The sequence below is a fragment of the Bos taurus genome, chromosome 11 (genome assembly GCF_002263795.3).
Source record: "Bos taurus isolate L1 Dominette 01449 registration number 42190680 breed Hereford chromosome 11, ARS-UCD2.0, whole genome shotgun sequence".
NCBI classification, from domain to species: Eukaryota; Metazoa; Chordata; class Mammalia; order Artiodactyla; family Bovidae; genus Bos; species Bos taurus.
In genome coordinates, this window is record NC_037338.1 from 87,670,751 (window position 1) to 87,691,614 (window position 20,864).

Below are 20,864 nucleotides of genomic sequence, written 5' to 3' on the forward strand. Positions count from 1 at the left end.
TTCAATGTTACTTTGGTATGTTCAGCTTACATGCAATTATAAAGCACAAGGGAATACATTATAATGGTACTGGCTCAGATGGTACAGCATCTGCCTGCAATGCTGGAGACCTGGGTTCGAACCCTGGGTTGGGAAGATCCCCTGGAGAAGGAAATGGCAACCCACTCCAGTACTCTTACCTGGAAAATCCCATGAACAGAAGAGCCTGGCAGGCCATAGTCCATGGGGTCGCAGAGTCAGACATGACTGAGCGACTTGACTTACTTACAGAAAACAAACTGTAAATTTCCAGAATTTATAACTATGTCCAATTTTACTTTGCCTGAGGTTACAACCTTCTTTGTATTGTATTTATTTTGATACCAGTATTTCAGTATCTAAACTTTTAATTCCTTATGCCTATACAGTGGAAGTGAGAAATAGATTTAAGGGACTAGATCTGATAGAGTACCTGATGAACTATGGACAGAGGTCCGTGACACTGTACAGGAGACAGGGATCAAGACCATCCCCATGGAAAAGAAATGCAAAAAAGCAAAATGGTTGTCTGGGGAGGCCTTACAAATAGCTGTGAAAAGAAGAGAAGCGAAAAGCAAAGGAGAAAAGGAAAGATATATCCATCTGAATGCAGAGTTCCAAAGAATAGCAAGGAGAGATAAGAAAGCCTTCCTCAGCGATCAATGCAAAGACATAGAGGAAAACAACAGAATGGGAAAGACTAGAGATCTCTTCAAGAAAATTAAAGATACCAAGGGAACATTTCATGCAAAGCTGGGCTCAGTAAAGGACAGAAATGGTATGGACCTAACAGAAGCAGAAGATATTAAGAAGAGGTGACAAGAATACACAGAAGAACTGTACAAAAAAGATCTTCACAACCAAGATAATCACGATGGTGTGATCACTCACCTAGGGCCAGACATCCTGGAATGTGAAGTCAAGTGGGCCTTAGAAAGCATCACTATGAACAAAGCTAGTGCAAGTGATGGAATTCCAGTTGAGCTATTTCAAATCCTGGAAGATGATGCTGTGAAAGTGCTGCACTCAATACGCCAGCAAGTTTGGAAAACTCAGCAGTGGACACAGGACTGGAAAAGGTCAGTTTTCATTCCAATCCCAAAGAAAGGCAATGACAAAGAATGCTCAAACTACCGCACAATTGCACTCATCTCACACGCTAGTAAAGTAATGCTCAAAATTCTCCAAGCCAGGCTTCAGCAATACGTGAACCGTGAACTTCCAGATGTTCAAGCTGGTTTTAGAAAAGGCAGAGAAACCAGAGATCAAATTGCCAACATCCTCTGGATCATAGAAAAAGCAAGAGAATTCCAGAAAAACATCTATTTCTGCTTTATTGACTATGCCAAAGCCTTTGACTGTGTGGATCACAATAAACTGTGGAAAATTCTGAAAGAGATGGGAATACCAGACCACCTGACATGCCTCTTGCGAAACCTATATGCAGGTCAGGAAGCAACAGTTAGAACTGGACTTGGAACAACAGACTGGTTCCAAATAGGAAAAGGAGTACGTCAAGGCTGTATATTGTCACCCTGCTTATTTAACTTCCAAGCAGAGTACATCATGAGAAACGCTGGGCTGGAAGAAGCACAGGCTGGAATCAAGATTGCCAGGAGAAATATCAATAACCTCAGATATGCAGATGATACCACCCTTGTGGCAGAAAGTGAAGAGGAACTAAAAAGCCTCTTGATGAAAGTGAAAGAGGAGAGTAAAAAAGTTGGCTTAAAGCTCAACATTCAGAAAACGAAGATCATGGCATCTGGTCTCATCACTTCATGGGAAATAGATGGGGAAACAGTGGAAACTGTGTCAGACTTTATTTTTCTGGGCTCCAAAATCACTGCAGATGGTGACTGCAGCCTTGAAATCAAAAGATGCTTGCTCCTTAGAAGGAGGGTTATGACCAACCTAGATAGCATATTCAAAAGCAGAGACGTTACTTGGCCAACAAAGGTCTGTCTGGTCAAGGCTATGGTTTTTCCAGTGGTCATGTATGGATGTGAAAGTTGGACTGTGAAGAAAGCTGAGTGCCAAAGAATTGATGCTTTTGAACTGTGGTGTTGGAGAAGACTCTTGAGAGTCCCTTGGACTGCAAGGAGATCCAACCAGTCCATCCTAAAGGAGATCAGTCCTGGGTGTTCTTTGGAAGGACTGATGCTAAAGCTGCAACTCCAATACTTTGGCCACCTCATGCGAAGAGTTGACTCATTGGAAAAGACCCTGATGCTGGGAGGGTTTGGGGGCAGGAGAAGGGGACAACGGAGGATGAGATGGCTGGATGGCATCACTGACTAGATGGACATGAGTCTGGGTAAACTCCAGGAGTTGGTGATGGACACGGAGGCCTGGTGTGCTGCAATTCATGGGGTCGCAAAGGGTCGGACACGACTGAGCAACTGAACTCTACTGAAAAATTTGAGTTTTATTAGGGAAAAAAGGCTTTCAGTTTATGCTATATTATTAACATATGATCAACCTGTAGCTGAAGAATACAAAGTAAATTTCTAACCAAATAGCAATGTGGCCTTTTAAGTCTGTTTCTAAATGCTCAGGTACAGTAATTCTATTTGTATATGAAAATACTATTAACAACTCTATTTTAATCTGTAAATTTAAAAAGGAAAAAATTACCCAGTCACTGAGCTGCCGCCAGGGACTCAGCGGCCTCCCCTTGCCTCCCGATGGAGGCTCTGTCCTGCCGCCCGCTTTCTCCCGCCACCACCTTCCACAGGCCATTTCCACCGAGGAAAAGGAATCATACTTTATGTCCCCTATCCAGAACATCCACTCTTTCGACCCTTTGCTGATGCAAGTGAGGGTGATGATCTGCTTCCTGCTGGCACTGAGGATTATATCCATATAAGAATTCAACAGAGAAACGGCAGGAAGACCCTTACTACTGTCCAAGAGATCACTGATGATTATGATAAAAAGAAACTAGTGAAGACGTTAAAGAAGAAATTTGCGTGCAATGGTACTGTAATTGAGCATCCAGAATACGGAGAAGGAATTAAGCTACAGGGTGACCAGCACAAGAACATATGCCAGTTCCTGGTGGAGACTGGACTGGCTAAGGACGACCAGCTGAAGGTTCACGGGTTTTAAGTGCTTTCGGCTTACTGAAGCTTAAGTGAGGATTTCATTGCAATGAGTAGAATTTCCCTTCTGTCCCTAGTCACGAGTTTAAAAACCTCACAGCCTGTATAATGTAACCATAATTTGGGGTTTGCTTTTAACTTGGGACTAGTGTAACTCCTACATGCAATAAACTGAAAAGAGCCCCCCCATCCCAAAAAAAAAAAAGTTAAAAATGAAAACATATACTCTCAGTGACCTTTTGGAAAAGCTGTCTTTTTATCTTTATAAAATCAACTCATTTAGATATCTGCTTCATTTTGCCCAGAATTTGAAGTATCTTCTCAAGTTAACAATTAACATTACTGACAAGATTTATGGTAACCCTAATCCTGCTTCCCTGGTAGCTTAAGCGGTAAAGACTCTGCCTACAATGCAGGAGACTGGGGTTCAATCCTTGCATCAGGAAGATCCCCTGGAGAAGGAAATGGCAACCCACTCCAGTATTCTTGCCTGGACAATTCCATGGACACAAGAATTCTAGTCATGGAGCTGCGAAGAGTCAGACATGACTAAAGCGACAATCCTTTTAAATAATGCAGGTAGGAGATGAAATTAAGTACTTTTACCTGCAAACAAACAAACACTAGAGCAGTGAATGTTCCTCTTTGAAAAATAATCATCTCAGAAAACCAACTTAATGGATAATAAATTCATGACAAGTAATTGTAAGATCATTAATGAAAAGGAATCTAGTAAGCAAAAAAGAATTGATGCTTTCGAACTGTGGTGTTGGAGAAGACTCTTGAGAGTCCCTTGGACTGCAAGGAGATCAGACCAGTCCATCCTAAAGGAAATCAGTCCTGAGTGTTCATTGGAAGGACTGATGTTGATGCTGAAGCTCCAATACTTTGGCCACCTGATGCAAAAAGCTGACTCATTGGAAAAGACCCTGATGTTGGGAAAGACTGAAGGCAAAAGGAGAAGAGGGCAGCAGAGGATGAGATGGTTAGATGGCATCACCGACTCAATGGAAATGAATTTGAGTGAACTCCGGGAAACAGTGAAGGACAGAGGAGCCTGGTGTGCTGCAGTCCATGGGGTCGCAAAGAGTCAGACACGACTTAGCGGCTGAACACAAACACAAAATATCCACGCTGACATCCGCTACCTTCTGCCTCCAACATCACGTGAAATGGTGGCCCAACTGGCTCTACAGGGCTTGGCTACGGACTCCCCACACATCTGGCCCTATTCCAACCAAGCCAGGCCACTCTAGGGGCCTGCATCACCAGCTCAGCAAAGCATCCGACCTGGGGCAGGAGACTGGCAGGACTATGACACGGCACCGTTGTAGAGAACGTCATCACAGGATCATATTTTTGTTTTCGTGCCATTGTCCTTAGCCCGGAGAGCGGAAGCAGGCTGGAATTTTGACAAGATTCCAAAACATGGATATAAAATAATTAAACATTTAATGACTGTATTAGAATAGTCTTATTTTGACTTTCAGAAAAATGTATGCATGTATAGAACACACCTAAAGGAAAGATGTCATAAAAGTTGCTGGGCATTTGTGCTATATTTCATTTGGAATCTGTGATGTGTTAAGGAGAATAAGGGGACTACTAGAATACTGTCTAAAACTTTGCACGTTTCAGTTCAGTTTAGTTCAGTTCAGTCGCTCAGTCGTGTCCAACTTTTTGCAACCCCATGAATTGCAGCACGCCAGACCTCCCTGTCCATCACCAACTCCGGAATTCACCCAAACTCATGTGCATTGAGTCGGTGATGCCATCCAGCCATCTCATCCTCTGCTGCCTTCTTCTCCTTTTGCCTTCAGTTTTTCCCAACATCAGGGTCTTTTCCAATGAGTCAGCTTTTTGCATCAGGTGGCCAAAGTATTGGAGCTTCAGCATCAACATCCGTCCTTCCAATGAATACTCAGGACTGATTTCCTTTAGGATGGACTGGTCTGATCTCCTTGCAGTCCAAGGGACTCTCAAGAGTCTTCTCCAACACCACAGTTCAAATGCATCAATTCTTCTGTGTTCAGCTTTCCTTATAGTCCAGCTCTCACATCCATACATGACCACTGGAAAAACCATAGCCGTGACTAGACAGACCTTTGTTGGCAAAGTAATATCTCTGCTTTTGAATGTGCTGTCTAGGTTGGTCATAACCCTCCTTCCAAGGAGTAAGCGTCTTTTAATTTCATGGCTGCAATCACCATCTGCAGTGATTTTGGAGCCCAGAAAAACAAAGGAGTTTAGGTACAACAGTACTTTGTTTTATATTGGTCTTTGGTTATCCCCTAATTAGTCTACTTTTACCTCTAGTTTTTTTTTTTGTGGAACATGATACAATAACATAAGATAGAGGCAGAGATGAAAAGACTAGTCTGTATTGCTCAGAGCACATTTCTATCAGAACCACTTGCAAGACGCTGATTTAAAAGTCCTCAATCCCACACCAGACTTCATAAATCCATCCCTAACACTAGGTCTAAAAGAACCTGTAGTTTAAACAAACTCTCCACAATATTCTTGTGCAAAATAATAATAAAATAAAATAAAGTGGCTCTCCTCTCCTTCCTGGAGCCTGGAAGAGACCCTCAGACGGTTTTAGTTCACAAGCCTGATGAGAGAAGTGCACCCACACATTCCAGCGATGGCTAAGATGCTGCAGAAAGCCAGGAACAAAAGAGCACGTCAGCTGGTTTCTATTCATGCTGCCTAGCAGTAGTAATCCTGGAAGGGAGTGGGAGTGAGGGAACCTGAGAACACCTGTTATCATTACACTCGTCTCAGTTTCCCTCAGGTAGATTTCAAACCTGCTAGATGATTACTCTAACAGAGGTTGCACAAACAATCCCAAGAGCGACATGCGGCCTACAGAGGAAGATGGTGAAAAAATATGGAGTAAAGTTTGAAGACTCAGAGTGTATTAAAGCTTGATCCATCGAGACAGTCATCTGGAGGGGCTCAGAGAGTGACTGAGAGCTCTGAAGGAGTCTTTTTCTTCCTTAAACCATCAGGGACCTAGTTTCACAAAGGGCGTAAGATTGCTCTGAGGCAAAATGAATCATCATGGCAAAGTGCCACTCAGTGGGTTTGGCTGAACCAGCATTGCATCTTTTCTTTTCACTCATTCAAAGAGGAGATCAGAATGTTGTTCATCAACATTCACAAAGCTGGAGATGTACTTCAGAATGGATTTCCAGGTTCCTCTTTATTGCTTCTTGCTGAGTCTAGTGAGGGATGACGAAATGACTAATTCTTGAGAGGCCTTAGAATCACTGTCGAGGACCATGGTAGAATAATAAGTATGTTACATACTAACTGTTTAGAAATTGGTCTGTGGGTTTAAAACACATAAAGATTTAAAAAAAAAAAAAAACAAGGCTGAAAATACACAAGTAGCTCCACTGTCTACTAAGTTATTGGCAGAATAAATTCCACCTGTAAGAGAAAAGTCTGTTTAGGCCCAACTTTGGCTTAAGCAGCAATTTGCTTATCTGGTACTCTATACAAAGATGATGTCTCTGAAAAAGAATATATTTTTAGTTTATTCTACCAGATGAACTGAAAGATTTTTGCTAGAAATAAATGAAGCTTCATATCAGCACCACACTTCAGAAATTTGACTCAAAAATAAAGCAGCAGAAGAGACAGAGGCAGAAAGAAAGAGGAGGAGGTTATCTTCAAATTAAAAAATAAAGATAATGAAACAGTTTACCTCCCAGGAGTTGGGAATCACAACTCAGATAAAGGAGATGGTTGGAAATTCTAAAATTTAATTTTCACACCTGTTTTCCTCTTCTGAACTCGACTCAAGTCAGAGTAATGGCAGAAAGACAAACCCATGGCCCGCTTGGAAGAAGAAACAAACCACATCAATACTCTCTACTCTGGATTCCACTCCCCTATGTTGTAAAGTGAGTTTTGTCAGATTTGTTGTTGTTGGGCCCACCTGAATATTAACAGAACAATTTAATGGAAAGAAATAGTTCACACAGGATGAAGGTTCAAGGGTCTTTAAAGCCTTTTTTTCCCTCCTCCCTTTGGTTTCTTTTTTTTAAGGTGTGCTCAACTTTCTGGAATAACAAAAACAAAACAAAACCAAACACAGAAGAAAAACAGTCCCAAGCAGCCCACACACACAAAACTCCCCTGGCATTATCTTCATCACCATCTCCTAGAACAATCGCACCTTTTGTCATTTCTGGTGGAGGTACAGCTGCTGAAGAAGCCAAGACTTAGTAGAGAAAGCTAAGACATGAAGGGAGGGAAGAAAATGCTTCCTTTGTTAACGAAAAGCTGTTTCCATTTAAAAGTTTCAACATACTATGGAATAGTGAATGCACTTTTGTGAGCAAACGCAAAGCGTACAATGAAGAAAAGCTGCCTGTCAACTAAATAAACAGTCGTCTGAAGGCATCCCAAACCTTCTCCACTTTTCTTGAAAAATGTAGGGGAGATGGGGGAGGGAGTATGTACTATTAGTAGCCACAGTGGAGGATGTGTCTAAAACGTATAGTAAATATGACACATAGGGCTTCTAGAGGGCTATAGATCCATTTAATTACAATATTAAGAAATCCCAAGGTGAATATGTTTTTTAAAAGACCACAAGGGTATAATCAATTGCTCTAGCGTGTATTAAAAATGGCGTGCTTGGGAAAGCATTTTATTGAATTTCACAAATATTCCGCTGAGTTTATTTTCCTTCATGAAGCAATGCCTGAAGACAGGTAAGGACAAGCTAGAGTTTCTGTTACACAACAGCAGGCTCTTGTGATAAACCTGATTACAATACCCTGTCAGAGGTGAACTTCCTGCTTTGCTATTAAAAAAAAAAGCACAGTGCCACACCCTTACTTATTGTTGTTTTGAAGCAAAAATTCAGCTGAGAAAAAGCTAATGCTACATGCACCTGTTAACCCAAACCTAAAATAAGGCTTTCTATGGCAAAGGGAAATTAATAAAGAATAAAACTATGTCAGAAGAGATGACAAAGCACTGTAATATATTACTTATGGAGGAAGGATAAAATGAATTCCACACGCATTATGATTCAGAAAACAGTTCAATTCGCATTTCTGGTCTGCTAGAATTAACTTAATTGTTGTAAATCTATTAGAAGTAACAAGAAATATACTTTTTTATATTTAAAATCTAGTCTTCTGAAAGCCTATGGTGAATACATTACTTTACGTGAAATATAGTCTTGGTCGTGGGGATAAGACCATTTTAGAAACATGCTGTCGACTTGTCCAGACCTTATGAACAAAAACAAATTTATGAACCGATGACCAACTGAACAGGAGAGGGTCACTTGGTTTGGCCTCAGGATCAGAGTTGGGAAAAACCTACCGAAGTTCTCCTTCTTAAAATGCATCTGTCCTCCAAACATTCTGCTTATTGTGGAATACCTACATTTAAATTCACCCATCTGTACTGAAGCATATTAAAAGCTGGTATCCAGAAGAGCAGACAATCCCCAAATAATTTCCATTTGATCTTGGCAGGGTTACATGATTATTTTTGCAGCAGGCTAACCTTTGTCACTGGGCTTCCCTGGTGGCTCAGTCGGTAAAGAATCCACCTGCAATGCAAGAGAGCTGGGTTCGATCCCTGGGTTGGGAAGATCTCCTGGAGAAGGGCATGGCAACCCACTCTAGTATTCTTGCCTGGAGAATTCCATGGACAGAGGAGCCTGGTGGGCTACAGTCCACAGGGTCGCAAAGAGTCAGGCACGACTGAGCGACTAAGCACAGCACAACCTTTGTCATTACTCAGTTTTCCTTAGGCAAGTACAAAACTTGGTTCTCATTCCTTCTCCTGGGAAGCAGAGTTTGGGGGAGGCCTGGGCTGAGCACGCTGGGTACCAGGGGTGGATACTGACACAGGATCAAACTAAGTCACAGACACTTCACATGAAATCACTGGCTTCACTCTGCAAACATCAGGTATTATTTTTCTAAAAAAAAGTCATCCATGTAGCCTCAAACATACATTTTCTGACTAGGGTAATTTACTATTGGTTTCGGTATATGGGTGAGCAGTACGAAGAACTGATAAGATTATTAATCTCACAAGCTGGTTTTCATGAGTGATACTGACACACCCATAAATTGAGTTTGTAAATGTCCTTACTTATAAGCAGAAATTACATCCCTTATGCATTTACCACTAAAATATCAGTGGAATGCTCTTTTATTTTTTCAGCCAAATGCCACTAATAGCCTCCTGATACATAATAAACATAAAAGAAGCAGACTGAAAGCTTACTATTCAGGTAGAAAAAAATCCCCAACAAATCTATTTGAACTCTTCTCTAAATAAAGTATTTAATTCTGTTTTTCAGCTATTTCAAATCATTTAATCCACAAACACAGAGTCCTTTTCCATGTATACAGAATTGTATTATATATGAGGTCTTATGTGTGTGTGTGTGCGCACACGCCTGCTCAGTCATGTCTGACTTTGCGACCCCGTGAACTAAAGCTCGCCAGGCTCCTCTGTCCACGGAATTCTCCAGGCAAGAATACTGGAGTGGATAGCCATTTCCTACTCCAGGGGATCTTCCCGACTCAGGGATCAAACTTGCATCTCTTGCATCTCCTGCATTTCCAGGTGGATTCTTTACCACTGAGCCATCATGGAAGCCCATGAAGTCTTAAGGATGACAAATAGAAGTACTACATGATTCCTACTGTCAAAGAGTAGCTAGGGATGCAAAGAATATACAATCAAATCAACTGCTACATCTGCCCATGGACTCCTCCTTTAGTACTCCCTCTGTGGTTCTCCCTCCAGAGGCAACTATTTATCCTGAATTTTGCTTACCATGAACTTTTTAAAAAAATAGTTCTATCATACATATCAGAGCAGATCAGTTGCTCAGTTGTGTCCGACTCTTTGCGACCCCATGAATCGCAGCATGCCAGGCCTCCCTGCCCATCACCAACTCCCGGAGTTCACTGAGACTCACGTCCATCGAGTCGGTGATGCCATCCAGCCATCTCATCCTCTGTCGTCCCCTTCTCCTCTTGCCCCCAATCCCTCCCAGCATCAGAGTCTTTTCCAATGAATCAACTCTTCGCATGAGGTGGCCAAAGTACTGGAGTTTCAGCTTCAGCATCATTCCTTCCAAAGAAATCCCAGGACTGATCTCCTTCAGAATGGACTGGTTGGATCTCCTTACAGTTCAAGGGACTCTCAAGAGTCTTCTCCAACACCACAGTTCAAAAGCATCAATTCTTCAGTGCTCAGCCTTCTTCACAGTCCAACTCTCACATCCATACGTGACCACAGGAAACATATAAATATACCTACATATTTAGTTTAACTTCTTTTTTGAGCTTAACAAAAATAGCATCATACTGTACATAGTTTCCTAAGACTTGCCTCTCACACTCGACAGAATGTTAGGTTCATTGCTGCTGCTTGTATCTAAGGTTATTTAATACACCATGTCTGACTATGTCACATTTTATCCCTTTTTCTGGTGACAGACATTTAGATTGTTTCCAGTTCTATTTGTTTGTTTTTTATTCATCACCTAGCTGCCTTCTTTAGCCTGTTAGCCTTGTATCCTTAAACACTAATCTCCATCAATAGACAACTAGTGAGGTAATTGTGGCATATCTATTCTGTGCAGCTTCCAGAAAAATAAAAAGTTAAAGTTAGTAGTTAACTGCAGTTATACAAAGATTAAAAGAAAACTAAGATCATGGCACCTGGTCCCACCACTTCATGGCAAATAGATGGGGAAACAGTGTCAGACTTTATTTTGGGGGGCTCCAAAATCACTGCAGATGGTGACTGCAGTCATGAAACTAAAAGATACTTGCTCCTTGGAAGGAAAGTTATGATCAACCTAGACAGCATATTAAAAAGCAGAGACATTACTTTGCCAACAAAGGTCCGTCTAGTCAAAACTATGGTTTTTCCAGTGGTCATGTATGGATGTGAGAGTTGGACTGTGAAGAAAGCTGAGCACCGAAGAATTGATGCTTCTGAACTGTGGTGTTGGAGAAGACTCTTGAGAGTCCCTTGGACTGCAAGGAGATCCAACCAGTCCATCCTAAAGGAAATCAGTCCTGAATATTCATTGGAAGGACTGATGCAGAAGCTGAAGCTCCAATACTCTGGCCACCTGATGTGAAGAACTGACTCATTTGAAAAAACCCTGATGCTGGGAAAGATTGAGAGCAGGAGGAGAAGGGAACAACAGAGGATGAGATGGTTGAATGGCATCACCAACTCAACGGACATAAGTTTGAGTAAATTCCAGGAGCTGGTGATAGACAGGGAGGCCTGGCGTGATGCAGTCCACCGGGTCACAAAGAGTCGGACATGACTGAGTGACTGAACTCAACTGAACTGAAGAGATTATCCCTATTCTTAGAAAATATACACTAAAATATTTAGGGATGATGTGCCATATAAATGTAACTTACCCTCAATGATTCAGAAATAGAATTGCAGAGATAGATACAGTGATAGAACAGCACAAAGAATAAAACTGTAGGATAAAATAGTAATAACACTTGAATCTGGGTAAAGGATATATTTTTATTTTTGCAGCTTTTTTATAAATCTAAAACTATTCCCAAATAAAAGTTTATTTAAAAAAAAAAAAAAAGCTCTCTAAAGATATACCATGTTCTTGGATTGGAAGAATCAATATTGTTAAAATGACTTTACTACCTAAAGCAATCTACAGATTCAATGCAGTCCCTATCAAATTACCAATGTCGTTTTTCACAAAACTAGAACAAAAAAATCTGATAATTTGTATGGAAACACAAGAGTCTGAACAACCAAAGCAATCTTGAGAAAGTAAAATGGAGCTGAAGGAATCAACCGATTAGAATACTTCCTTGTTAGGAAAATAAACTATACACAAAATAAAACTAAATACACAAAAATAAACTAAAAATGGATTAAAGACCTAAATGTAATCATCAGAGACTATAAAACTCTTAGAGGAAAATATAGGCAGAACACTCTTTGATATAAATCCCAGAAAGATCTTCTATGACCCACCTCCTAGAGTGATGGAAATAAAAACAAATGGGACTTAATTAAACTCTAAAGCTTTCACACAGCAAAAGAAACCATAAACAAAATGAAAAGACAACCCTCAGAATGGGAAAAATAACTGCAAATGAATCAATGGACAAAGGATTAATCTCCAAAATATACAAACAGCTCAATACCAGAACAAACAACCCAATCAGAAAATGGACAGAAGACCTAAACAGACATTTCTCCAAAGAAGACATTTAGATGACCAATAAATGCATGAAAAGGTGCTCGACATCTCTCATTATTAGAGAAATGCAAATCAAAACTACAATGAGGTATCACCTCACACTGGTCATGGCCATAATCAAAAAATCTACAAACAATGAATGCTGGAGAGGATGTGCAGTAAAGGGAACCCTCCTGCACTGTTGGTAGGAATGTAAATTGATACAGTCACTATGGAGAACAGTATGGAGATTCTTTCAAAAACTAGGAATAAAACTACCATATGCCCCAGCAATTCCACTACTGAGTATATACTTTGAGAAAACCATAATTGAAAAAGATAACATGTACCACAATGTTCACTGCAGCACTATTTACAATAGCTAGGACACAGAAGCAACCTAGATGTCCATCAAAAGATGAATGGATAAAGAAGTTGTGGTACATATATACAATGGAATATTACTCAGTCAGAAAAACGAACACATTTGAGTCAGTTCTAGTGAGGTGAATGAACCTAGAGCCTTTTAACAGAGTGAAGTAAGTCAGAAAGAGAAAAAAAATATCGTATATTAACGCATATATATGGAATCTAGAAAAATGGTGCTGATGAACCTCTTTGCAGGGCAGGAAGAGAGACGCAGAGGCAGAGAACAGACTTGTGGACACAGTGGGGGAAGGAAAGGGAGGGACAAATTGAGACAGTAACACTGAAACATATATGTTGCTGTATATAAAACAGATAGCTAGTGGGAAGTTGCGGTGTTAACACAGGGAGCTCAACCCAGTGCTCTGCAACAACCTAGAGGAGTGGGATGGGGGTGGGAAGGAGGTTCAGGAGAGAAGGGACACGTGTACTTACGGCTGATTCACACTGTTGAATGGCAGAAAGCAACACAACATTGTAAAGCAATTATCCTCCAATTAAAAATAAAATATATATATATATATAGAGAGAGAGAGGCTAATTCCTCCAAAAAAAAAGCTCTCTAAGATACAAGTGAAAAAGGCAAAGTGCAATAGTTATTGTTATCCAGATATAGTCTCATTTTAAGCTTATACTTTCTATCAAAATCTCTATAAGAAATCATTACCCTCTTTTACTCCTGCCTCCTCACTCAAGATTAATTTAAAACTAGTCAACAAAAGAGATTGTTATTAGGGTGAGAATTTTGTATAAACAAAAGTTTATAAACATGATCCTCCAATAACATGGTCCAGCTGGTAGAAAATTCAGAAGCAAAGATTAGACAATATTTGTGAATAGAGATTATAATTTTCAAAAAAATCCAGGAATAAATGAGCAATTGGATACTTTCAGGCATTCAAGAAAGAACTGTTTAGGTAACAATCAGCTAAAAAGCATCTGAATATTGACTTTATTTCTAAATGTCTAAAAAGTAGTATTTGGAACACTTCTATTTCTGCCCTTAAAGCACTAACTACTTTCGGAATTGACTTCCCATGATAAACAGAGAATTGGAAAAAATATATAAGGGGACTTCCCCCTGGTAGCCCAGTGGTTAAGAATCGCCTTGCAATGTACGGATGCAGGTTTGATTCCTATTTGGGGAACTAAGATCTCACATGCCCTGAGCGCTGCAACTACCGAAGCCAGCACCACTGAAAGGCCCAGGTGCCGCAACAACTGAGACCATGCGCTCTGGGGCCTCGGCCCAGAACTAGAGAGCCTGCACGCACTACTGAGCCCATATGCCCCAACCAGAGTCCATGTACTGCAACAAAAGACCCCACAAGATGCAACGAAGATCCTGCCTACCGCAACTAAGACCTGATACAGTAAATAAATGAATAAATAAATTTTTTAAGAAAAAATATATGAAACAATTTCAGGCATTAGAAAACAGGAAGCACAGGATGATATGCCCTAAAAGAGAAACAAATGGCTACAGGATGTTGCCTGGAGGCAGTCTGCAACCAGCAGTTCAGGGAGCAGGGAATGAAACAGAGCCCCGTGTTCTCGCTGAGTTAGAGAGGGATTAGAGTTCCTGGAAGCTGGGGTGGCTGTAATTTGCAGACAGAGTAAGAGTGAGGACGCAGATGCACAGAGAACTCTGGAGGTCTGCAAAGCGGTCCTCTCAAGTCTTGGCTGAGTACCAAACTGTGCATGCTTAAAAAAAAAAACCAAAACCTGAGGCCAGGGGAGAAAAAAAAATCACTGGATCTTTTCCCCCAATGAATCCAGACAATTCTCAGAGCTCAGAAAAGGCACCAGCTGGAGTGGAGAGGCTTCATAATAGTGGGGGCACTAGGTAAAGTCTTTCAGACGGACATCACTTAGTAGGAGGAGCTAAGTTAGTCCAAGAATAAAGGCTCTGGAACAGCCATAAAAAAGCTTGAAAACAAGCTTTTAAATGATCAAACTGATATCCAAGCTACCTAATCATACACCAGAACAAAAATCCAGTATCCATCAACACAAAATTCAAACTGTCTGCATCCAATCAAAACCACCAGGCATGGAAAGCAGGAAAACATGCCACACAATCAGGAGAGAAACCAGTCAACAGCCTCAGAGGTAACAGAATCCATAGATGAGAACCTTCAAACATCTACTGTAAATACTGTCAATAAACTGGAGGATGAAAAAGAAAACATAAACATAGCGAGAGAAATGAAAAATAAGGCTAAAATGGAATTTCTAGAAATGAAAATCATGGAATCTGAAATGAAAAAAACAGCAGATTACAAATTCAAGAAGTAAAGATCAGTGAATTTGAAGACATCACCATAGAAACTATACAATACAAAACATAATGAGGGGGGTGGGAAAAGAACAGAAGGCTGTACTTCGAGTTTGAGACTACTATGTACAATGACCTTGGCAAACAATTCTACCTTCTGAAGGGTTTGAGCTTCCCTGGTGGCTCAGTCAGTAAAGAGTCTGCCTGCAATGCAGGAGACCGGGGTTCAATCCCTGGGTCAGGAAGATCCCCTGGAGAAGGAAATGACAACCCACTCCGATATTCTTGCCTGGAGAATCCCATGGACAGAAGAGTCTGGCGAATTCCAGTGCATGGGATCATAAAGAATTGGACACAACTGAGCGACTAACACTTCACTCTGAGGTGTTTACTCACATGTATAATTGGGAAGATGGTGAACCATACTCATGCAGAGGTTTAGTAAGGATCATAAATGTCTCTTAAATAAACTGAAAACAACGTGAAGGCTGTGAAGGTTAAGAAAGCCTATGAAAAGAATTCCTTAAGTGGGCAAATGCAGGATAATATTTAATATTAATATTTAGTACCCTGAAAACCTGATGAAGAACAAAGGGAATATAACCTTTGAGTACTATAAATAGTGATAAAGACTCATAATTAAAAGAACAGAAGATCTTCCACTGGAAACATGAAAAGAGAGCTAGAGGAGGACAAATGTAAACAAAGGACTTAAAATAGTGCCTCTCAAAACAAAAGTGCCGGTGCTCAGTCGTATTTGACTCTGCAATCACATGGACTACAGCCCGCCAGCTCCTCTGTCCATGGGATTCTCCAGGCAAGAATACTCGAGTGGTTTGTCATTCTCTTCTCCAGGAGATCTTCCTGACCCAGGGATTGAACTCGGGTCTTCCACACTGCAGGGAGATTCTTTACCATCAGAGCCACCAGGGAAGCCCTAACATAGTCACTTTCAGTTCTTTCCTCCACAGCAACAAAGTGAGCAAATAATAACAACATACATAGTTTTTTTAAATTTGAAATTAGTTCAAGTTCTCTATATAAAACTTCTGAAATTTCGTCTCAACAGTACACTTATTGGCAGTGCACACGTCTCACACTAAAGCTGTATTCTGAGAACAGCCTAAACAATGAAGAAACCACAAAAAGAAAATACAAATAATAGTTCTACTCTTTATTAAGATATGATTACTGCTCCATATTTGAATAGAACAAAAAGTGGATGACTTTTTTAAACTTCAACATGAAATAGTAAATCAGGAGATGAATATAAATCGCCAATTACTCTAATGTCTCATAAGTGACTACAAAGTAAAAAAGAAAATAATTTACCTCTATGGCAAAGATTCCTTTGTCACGTCCATATAATTTCATCTCTTCTGGAAAATGCTGAAAAGCATGTATGTAAGGAATATGTTCTTCTTCAACAAATCTGTATTTTTGAAAAAGTTTCAATATAAGATATGTACTGATTTGGCAAAGTAAACAAAAGAGGGGAAAATGTTATATTTCAAAGACAAGGTAAGAAGCAGTTGAGTATACTGTATATCTCAAATAGATTTAAGAATAATTAACCTGAAAATATCTGTATTTCTATTCCCTTGTGCAGAGACAAGATTTAGTTGATTATCTAATAATCCCTTCTGTTTCTGCCCAAATAGATAAAATATTTCTAAAAGGTGTGTTTATCTTATTTGCCAATTTACCAGGCTTGTAGATATGGCATTCCTTCTGTCTATCCCTAGTTTCTCTGACGTGATTAGTTTCTACTCATCTTTTAAATCACTTCTTCAGGGAGACCTTTTGATCTCTGTTTTCCTTGTTAGAATACCTCCTTGCCCACCATTTGGTCCCCAGTACCTATGACAGTACACGGTAAGTACCTGTCACTGGAAGAACAATTAAAGAAACACTTGTTTACCACTGTCTCAATGTCTGGTACATAGTAACTGGTCAACTATTTTGAGTAAATTACTGAGTTTGAAGAAGTTAGCACATAAATATAAATAAGTATTCATACATACTTATCTACAAGTCATTCATTCATTGGACAGAAATTTATCAAGTCCAATAATATATACCCAACACTATTTGAGACACAGCAGTGAACAAAACAAAAACATATTCTTGTTCCCATGGAGTTTACATTGCACTGAGAAGATAAAGATGACAAAACAAATAAGTGAAATATACAGTATGTTAGGTAGGAGGAAATGGTAAAAAGAAAAACAGGGATAAAAAAAGAGCAGTGGGGTAGACTGACAGCGTCTCATTCGCCCCTCCTAACCAAGAAACCAATACTCCAGTCATGACCCCTGGAGATACTATCTCTACTTATAATACTATCTTACTTTCCAAAAGCTTCAATCTGTGACAGACTGACATTTAACAAACTAGTTATTCATTACAGGCAGTTTAAGCAGCACTGCATTAGAGTTAAGTTGTGTCCACTCAGAAAACATATCCTGAACCCCTTCACTTCATTCTAGTTCTATCACCGCCACCCTAGTCCAAGCCACTACCTCTTGTTCTAAGTATAGAAAAGACCACCCAGTCTCTCTGCTTCCACTCGTGTCTACCTAGAATCCACTTTCCTCATAGTTGCCTGAACAATCTTGAAAACATAAACCAGATCAGATCATGTCTTTCCTGTTAAACTCTTTGGTGGCTTACTACCACACTTAAAGGCAAACTTCTGATGGGTATGGGGTTTCCTCTTGGAGTGATGAATATATCCAGGAAAGAGAGGTGACGGCTGCACACCCTGTGAATATACTGAAAACCACTGACTTGTATACTTTAAAAGGGTGAATTGTATATAAATTATACTTAAAAAAAAAAAAAATCCAAACTCCTAACTTGGTTTACAAAGACCTATGTCTGGTCCTGTTTATTATCTCCTTGCCCTCATCTTCCTCCTACTCCTTCAAATTTGCAATCCCATCACATCAGCCTCCTCTGCTCCTGGATCATACAGAGCTTGCAACTGCTTTAGGCCCTGGCACTAGCAAACTCTCTTTACCTGGAATGCTAGTACTTCTGATACTCAACAGCTGGTTTTATTTTCATTCAGAGTGCAATTTAAATTCCACCTTCTCACTGAGGCCTTCCCTAATAACCCATCTAAAGTAGCCATCTGCTAACAAACACATGAAAAGATGCTCAACATCACTCATTATCAGAGAAATGCAAATCAAAACCACTATGAGGTACCATTTCACGCCAGTCAGAATGGCTGCAATCCAAAAGTCTACAAGTAATAAATGCTGGAGAGGATGTGGAGAAAAGGGAACCCTCTTACACTGTTGGTGGGAATGCAAACTAGTACAGCCACTATGGAGAACAGTGTGGAGATTCCTTAAAAAACTGGAAATAGAACTGCCTTATGATCCAGCAATCCCACTGCTGGGCATACACACTGAGGAAACCAGAATTGAAAGAGACACATGTACCCCAATGTTCATCGCAGCACTGTTTACAATAGCCAGGACATGGAAGCAACCTAGATGTCCATCAGCAGATGAATGGATAAGAAGGCTGTGGTACATATACACAATGGAGTATTACTCAGCCATTAAAAAGAATACATTTGAATCAGTTCTAATGAGGTGGATGAAACTGGAGCCTATTATACAGAGTGAAGTAAGCCAGAAGGAAAAACACCAATACAGTATACTAACGCATATATATGGAATTTAGAAAGATGGTAACAATAACCCTGTATACAAGACAGCAAAAGAGACACTGATGTATAGAACAGTCTTTTGGACTCTGTGGGAGAGGGAGAGGGTGAGATGATTTGGGAGAATGGCATTGAAATATGTATAATATCATATATGAAACGAGTCCCCAGTCCAGGTTCGATGCACGATACTGGATGCTTGGGGCTGGTGCACTGGGACGACCCAGAGGGATGGTATGGGGAGGGAGGAGGGAGGAGGGTTCAGGATGGGGAACACGTGTATGCCTGTGGCAGATTCATTTCAATATATGGCAGAACCAATACAATATTGTAAAGTTCAAAAATAAAATTAAAATAAATAAATAAAGTAGCCATCTGGTCATTCCCTATCACATCACCCTATTTAAATCTTCTGAACAGCATTCCCTTGTCTGATTCACTTATTTATGTATTTGCTTATCTGTCCTCTCCTCTAGTCTTAAACTTCAGGAGAGCAGGGACTTTATCTATATGGTTCACAAATGTATTTCAAGGGTCTGGACTCTAGAACAACACCTGCCAATAGTAGATATTCAACGAATATTTGTGGAATGAATATATGTTGGCTGTTTTTACTTAATTATAATTGTTAAGTACAGGGTCCTTTAAAGGCTCCTCAAGGGTTATGAATTAATCTAAGGAGGATGCTGCTAAAGGATTTAACAGAGAAGTGATATACAGGATCAGTATAAGATACATGGGTATTGTGGAAAGGCTAATAATGTAGGCCCTTCAAATCAATGTTCTTTAAATAGTTTATTCAGGGTGTAGCAATAATAGTTCTCAAACTTTGGCATCCCTTAGAATCCCCAGACGGCTTATTAAAACAGAGATTGATTACCAGGCCCTGTTCCCAGAGTTTCTGACTCAGAAGGTTAGAATGGGTCCAAGAATTTGCCTTTCTAACAAATTCCCAGAAGCTGCTGATGCTGCTGGTCAGGACCACACTTTGAGAACCTGTGACTTAGAGCTCTTTTCCAAGAAAAGCAGGAGAGAGTGGTAAAGTCTTTCTTCTACTCCTTCAAGCAATTAAACCAGGTCTCAAACTTACATGTCCCACAGAACAAAATAAAAGCCCTCCAGCTAACTAGATCTAATCTTCTTGAAGGCAGTTTACAATTCCCCTTGGAGGGGGAAGCAAGGAAAAGCAAGGGAAAAAGGAGGGAGACAGAGGGGTGAGGAGAGAGGCAGAAGAAGAGGGGAAGAGAGACAGACAAACGTGTAGGATCTTATCCCATCCCTCCAACCACATACAATATTCTCCCTGAGAAGAATTTTTGGGCAAATAATTTTCTCTATTATTTCTGGGTAACTATTATTTCTTCCTGGTTAGATTTCTCGGGGAGTTTTGTTACCCACTTACAGATTGCCTTGTATAGAATAGCTACCCTTTCATCCAGCCCCAGTGACGCGATCCTTCCTGTAAGATCCTTCAGGTTACCAGGAGGAAATGGACAGGAGAGGCACAAGATTCACCTGGGAGGTGGCTAAGTAATCCAGGTGAAGACAGAGACAGAGGGAATGGGGGAAACATGGTTCTCAGAGTTATTCTGGAAGTACAATCGAGAGGACATATTGATTAAACTACATGCAGAGAGAGGAAAGAGCCAAGGATGGGTCTCAGGTGCCTGTATGAGATGAAACAGGGTATTCATGAAGAAGGCAATCAGTGGAGGAAGAGATGAACTGAGGAGAAAGATGATGAAGGAGTATCCAGCAGGCAGCCGATTATGTGAATATATGGGTCTGGCCCTCACTAGACAAGTCTGGGCTGGAAATCCAGATCTGGGAGTCGTCATCATACAGATGGTAATTAGAGCCTTGGGGAAGGGTGAGATCACCAATGAGGGCGGACAGAACAAGATGAGGTTTTAACGTAACAGTAAAATTCACTGAATCATGGACTATCTGCATGTCAAGTTAATCACATCTGAGAAAAGCCTTGTTATTTGGTTGATGTGGCCAAATTCAAAGGCACTATTCTCATTTACTGGAGGCACTTTATTTAATCAAAGGGCCTAGTGCCAGTGATGATGATGACGATAAAGAAAACATAAACAACAATCACTAGAACTG

The 20,864-nt window shown here is 40.3% G+C and overlaps 1 protein-coding gene and 1 pseudogene across 2 annotated transcripts in view; one reads left to right on the plus strand and one right to left on the minus strand.

Annotated features, from left to right (window-relative positions):
- Positions 1-20,864, minus strand: part of TAF1B (TATA-box binding protein associated factor, RNA polymerase I subunit B) — a 55,683-nt gene that overhangs the window by 16,269 nt on the left and 18,550 nt on the right. The window contains exon 1 of one of the 2 annotated variants that reach the window (XM_024998510.2): positions 8,538-8,620. In XM_024998510.2, the coding sequence (XP_024854278.1) occupies positions 8,538-8,567 (30 nt within the window). In that variant the 5' untranslated portion in view covers positions 8,568-8,620. Of the gene's footprint in view, positions 1-8,537; positions 8,621-16,399; positions 16,500-20,864 lie in introns of those variants that run through there. The other variant, NM_001075503.1, reaches the window with a different exon arrangement.
- LOC784841 (eukaryotic translation initiation factor 1-like) lies at positions 2,789-3,214 on the plus strand (annotated as a pseudogene).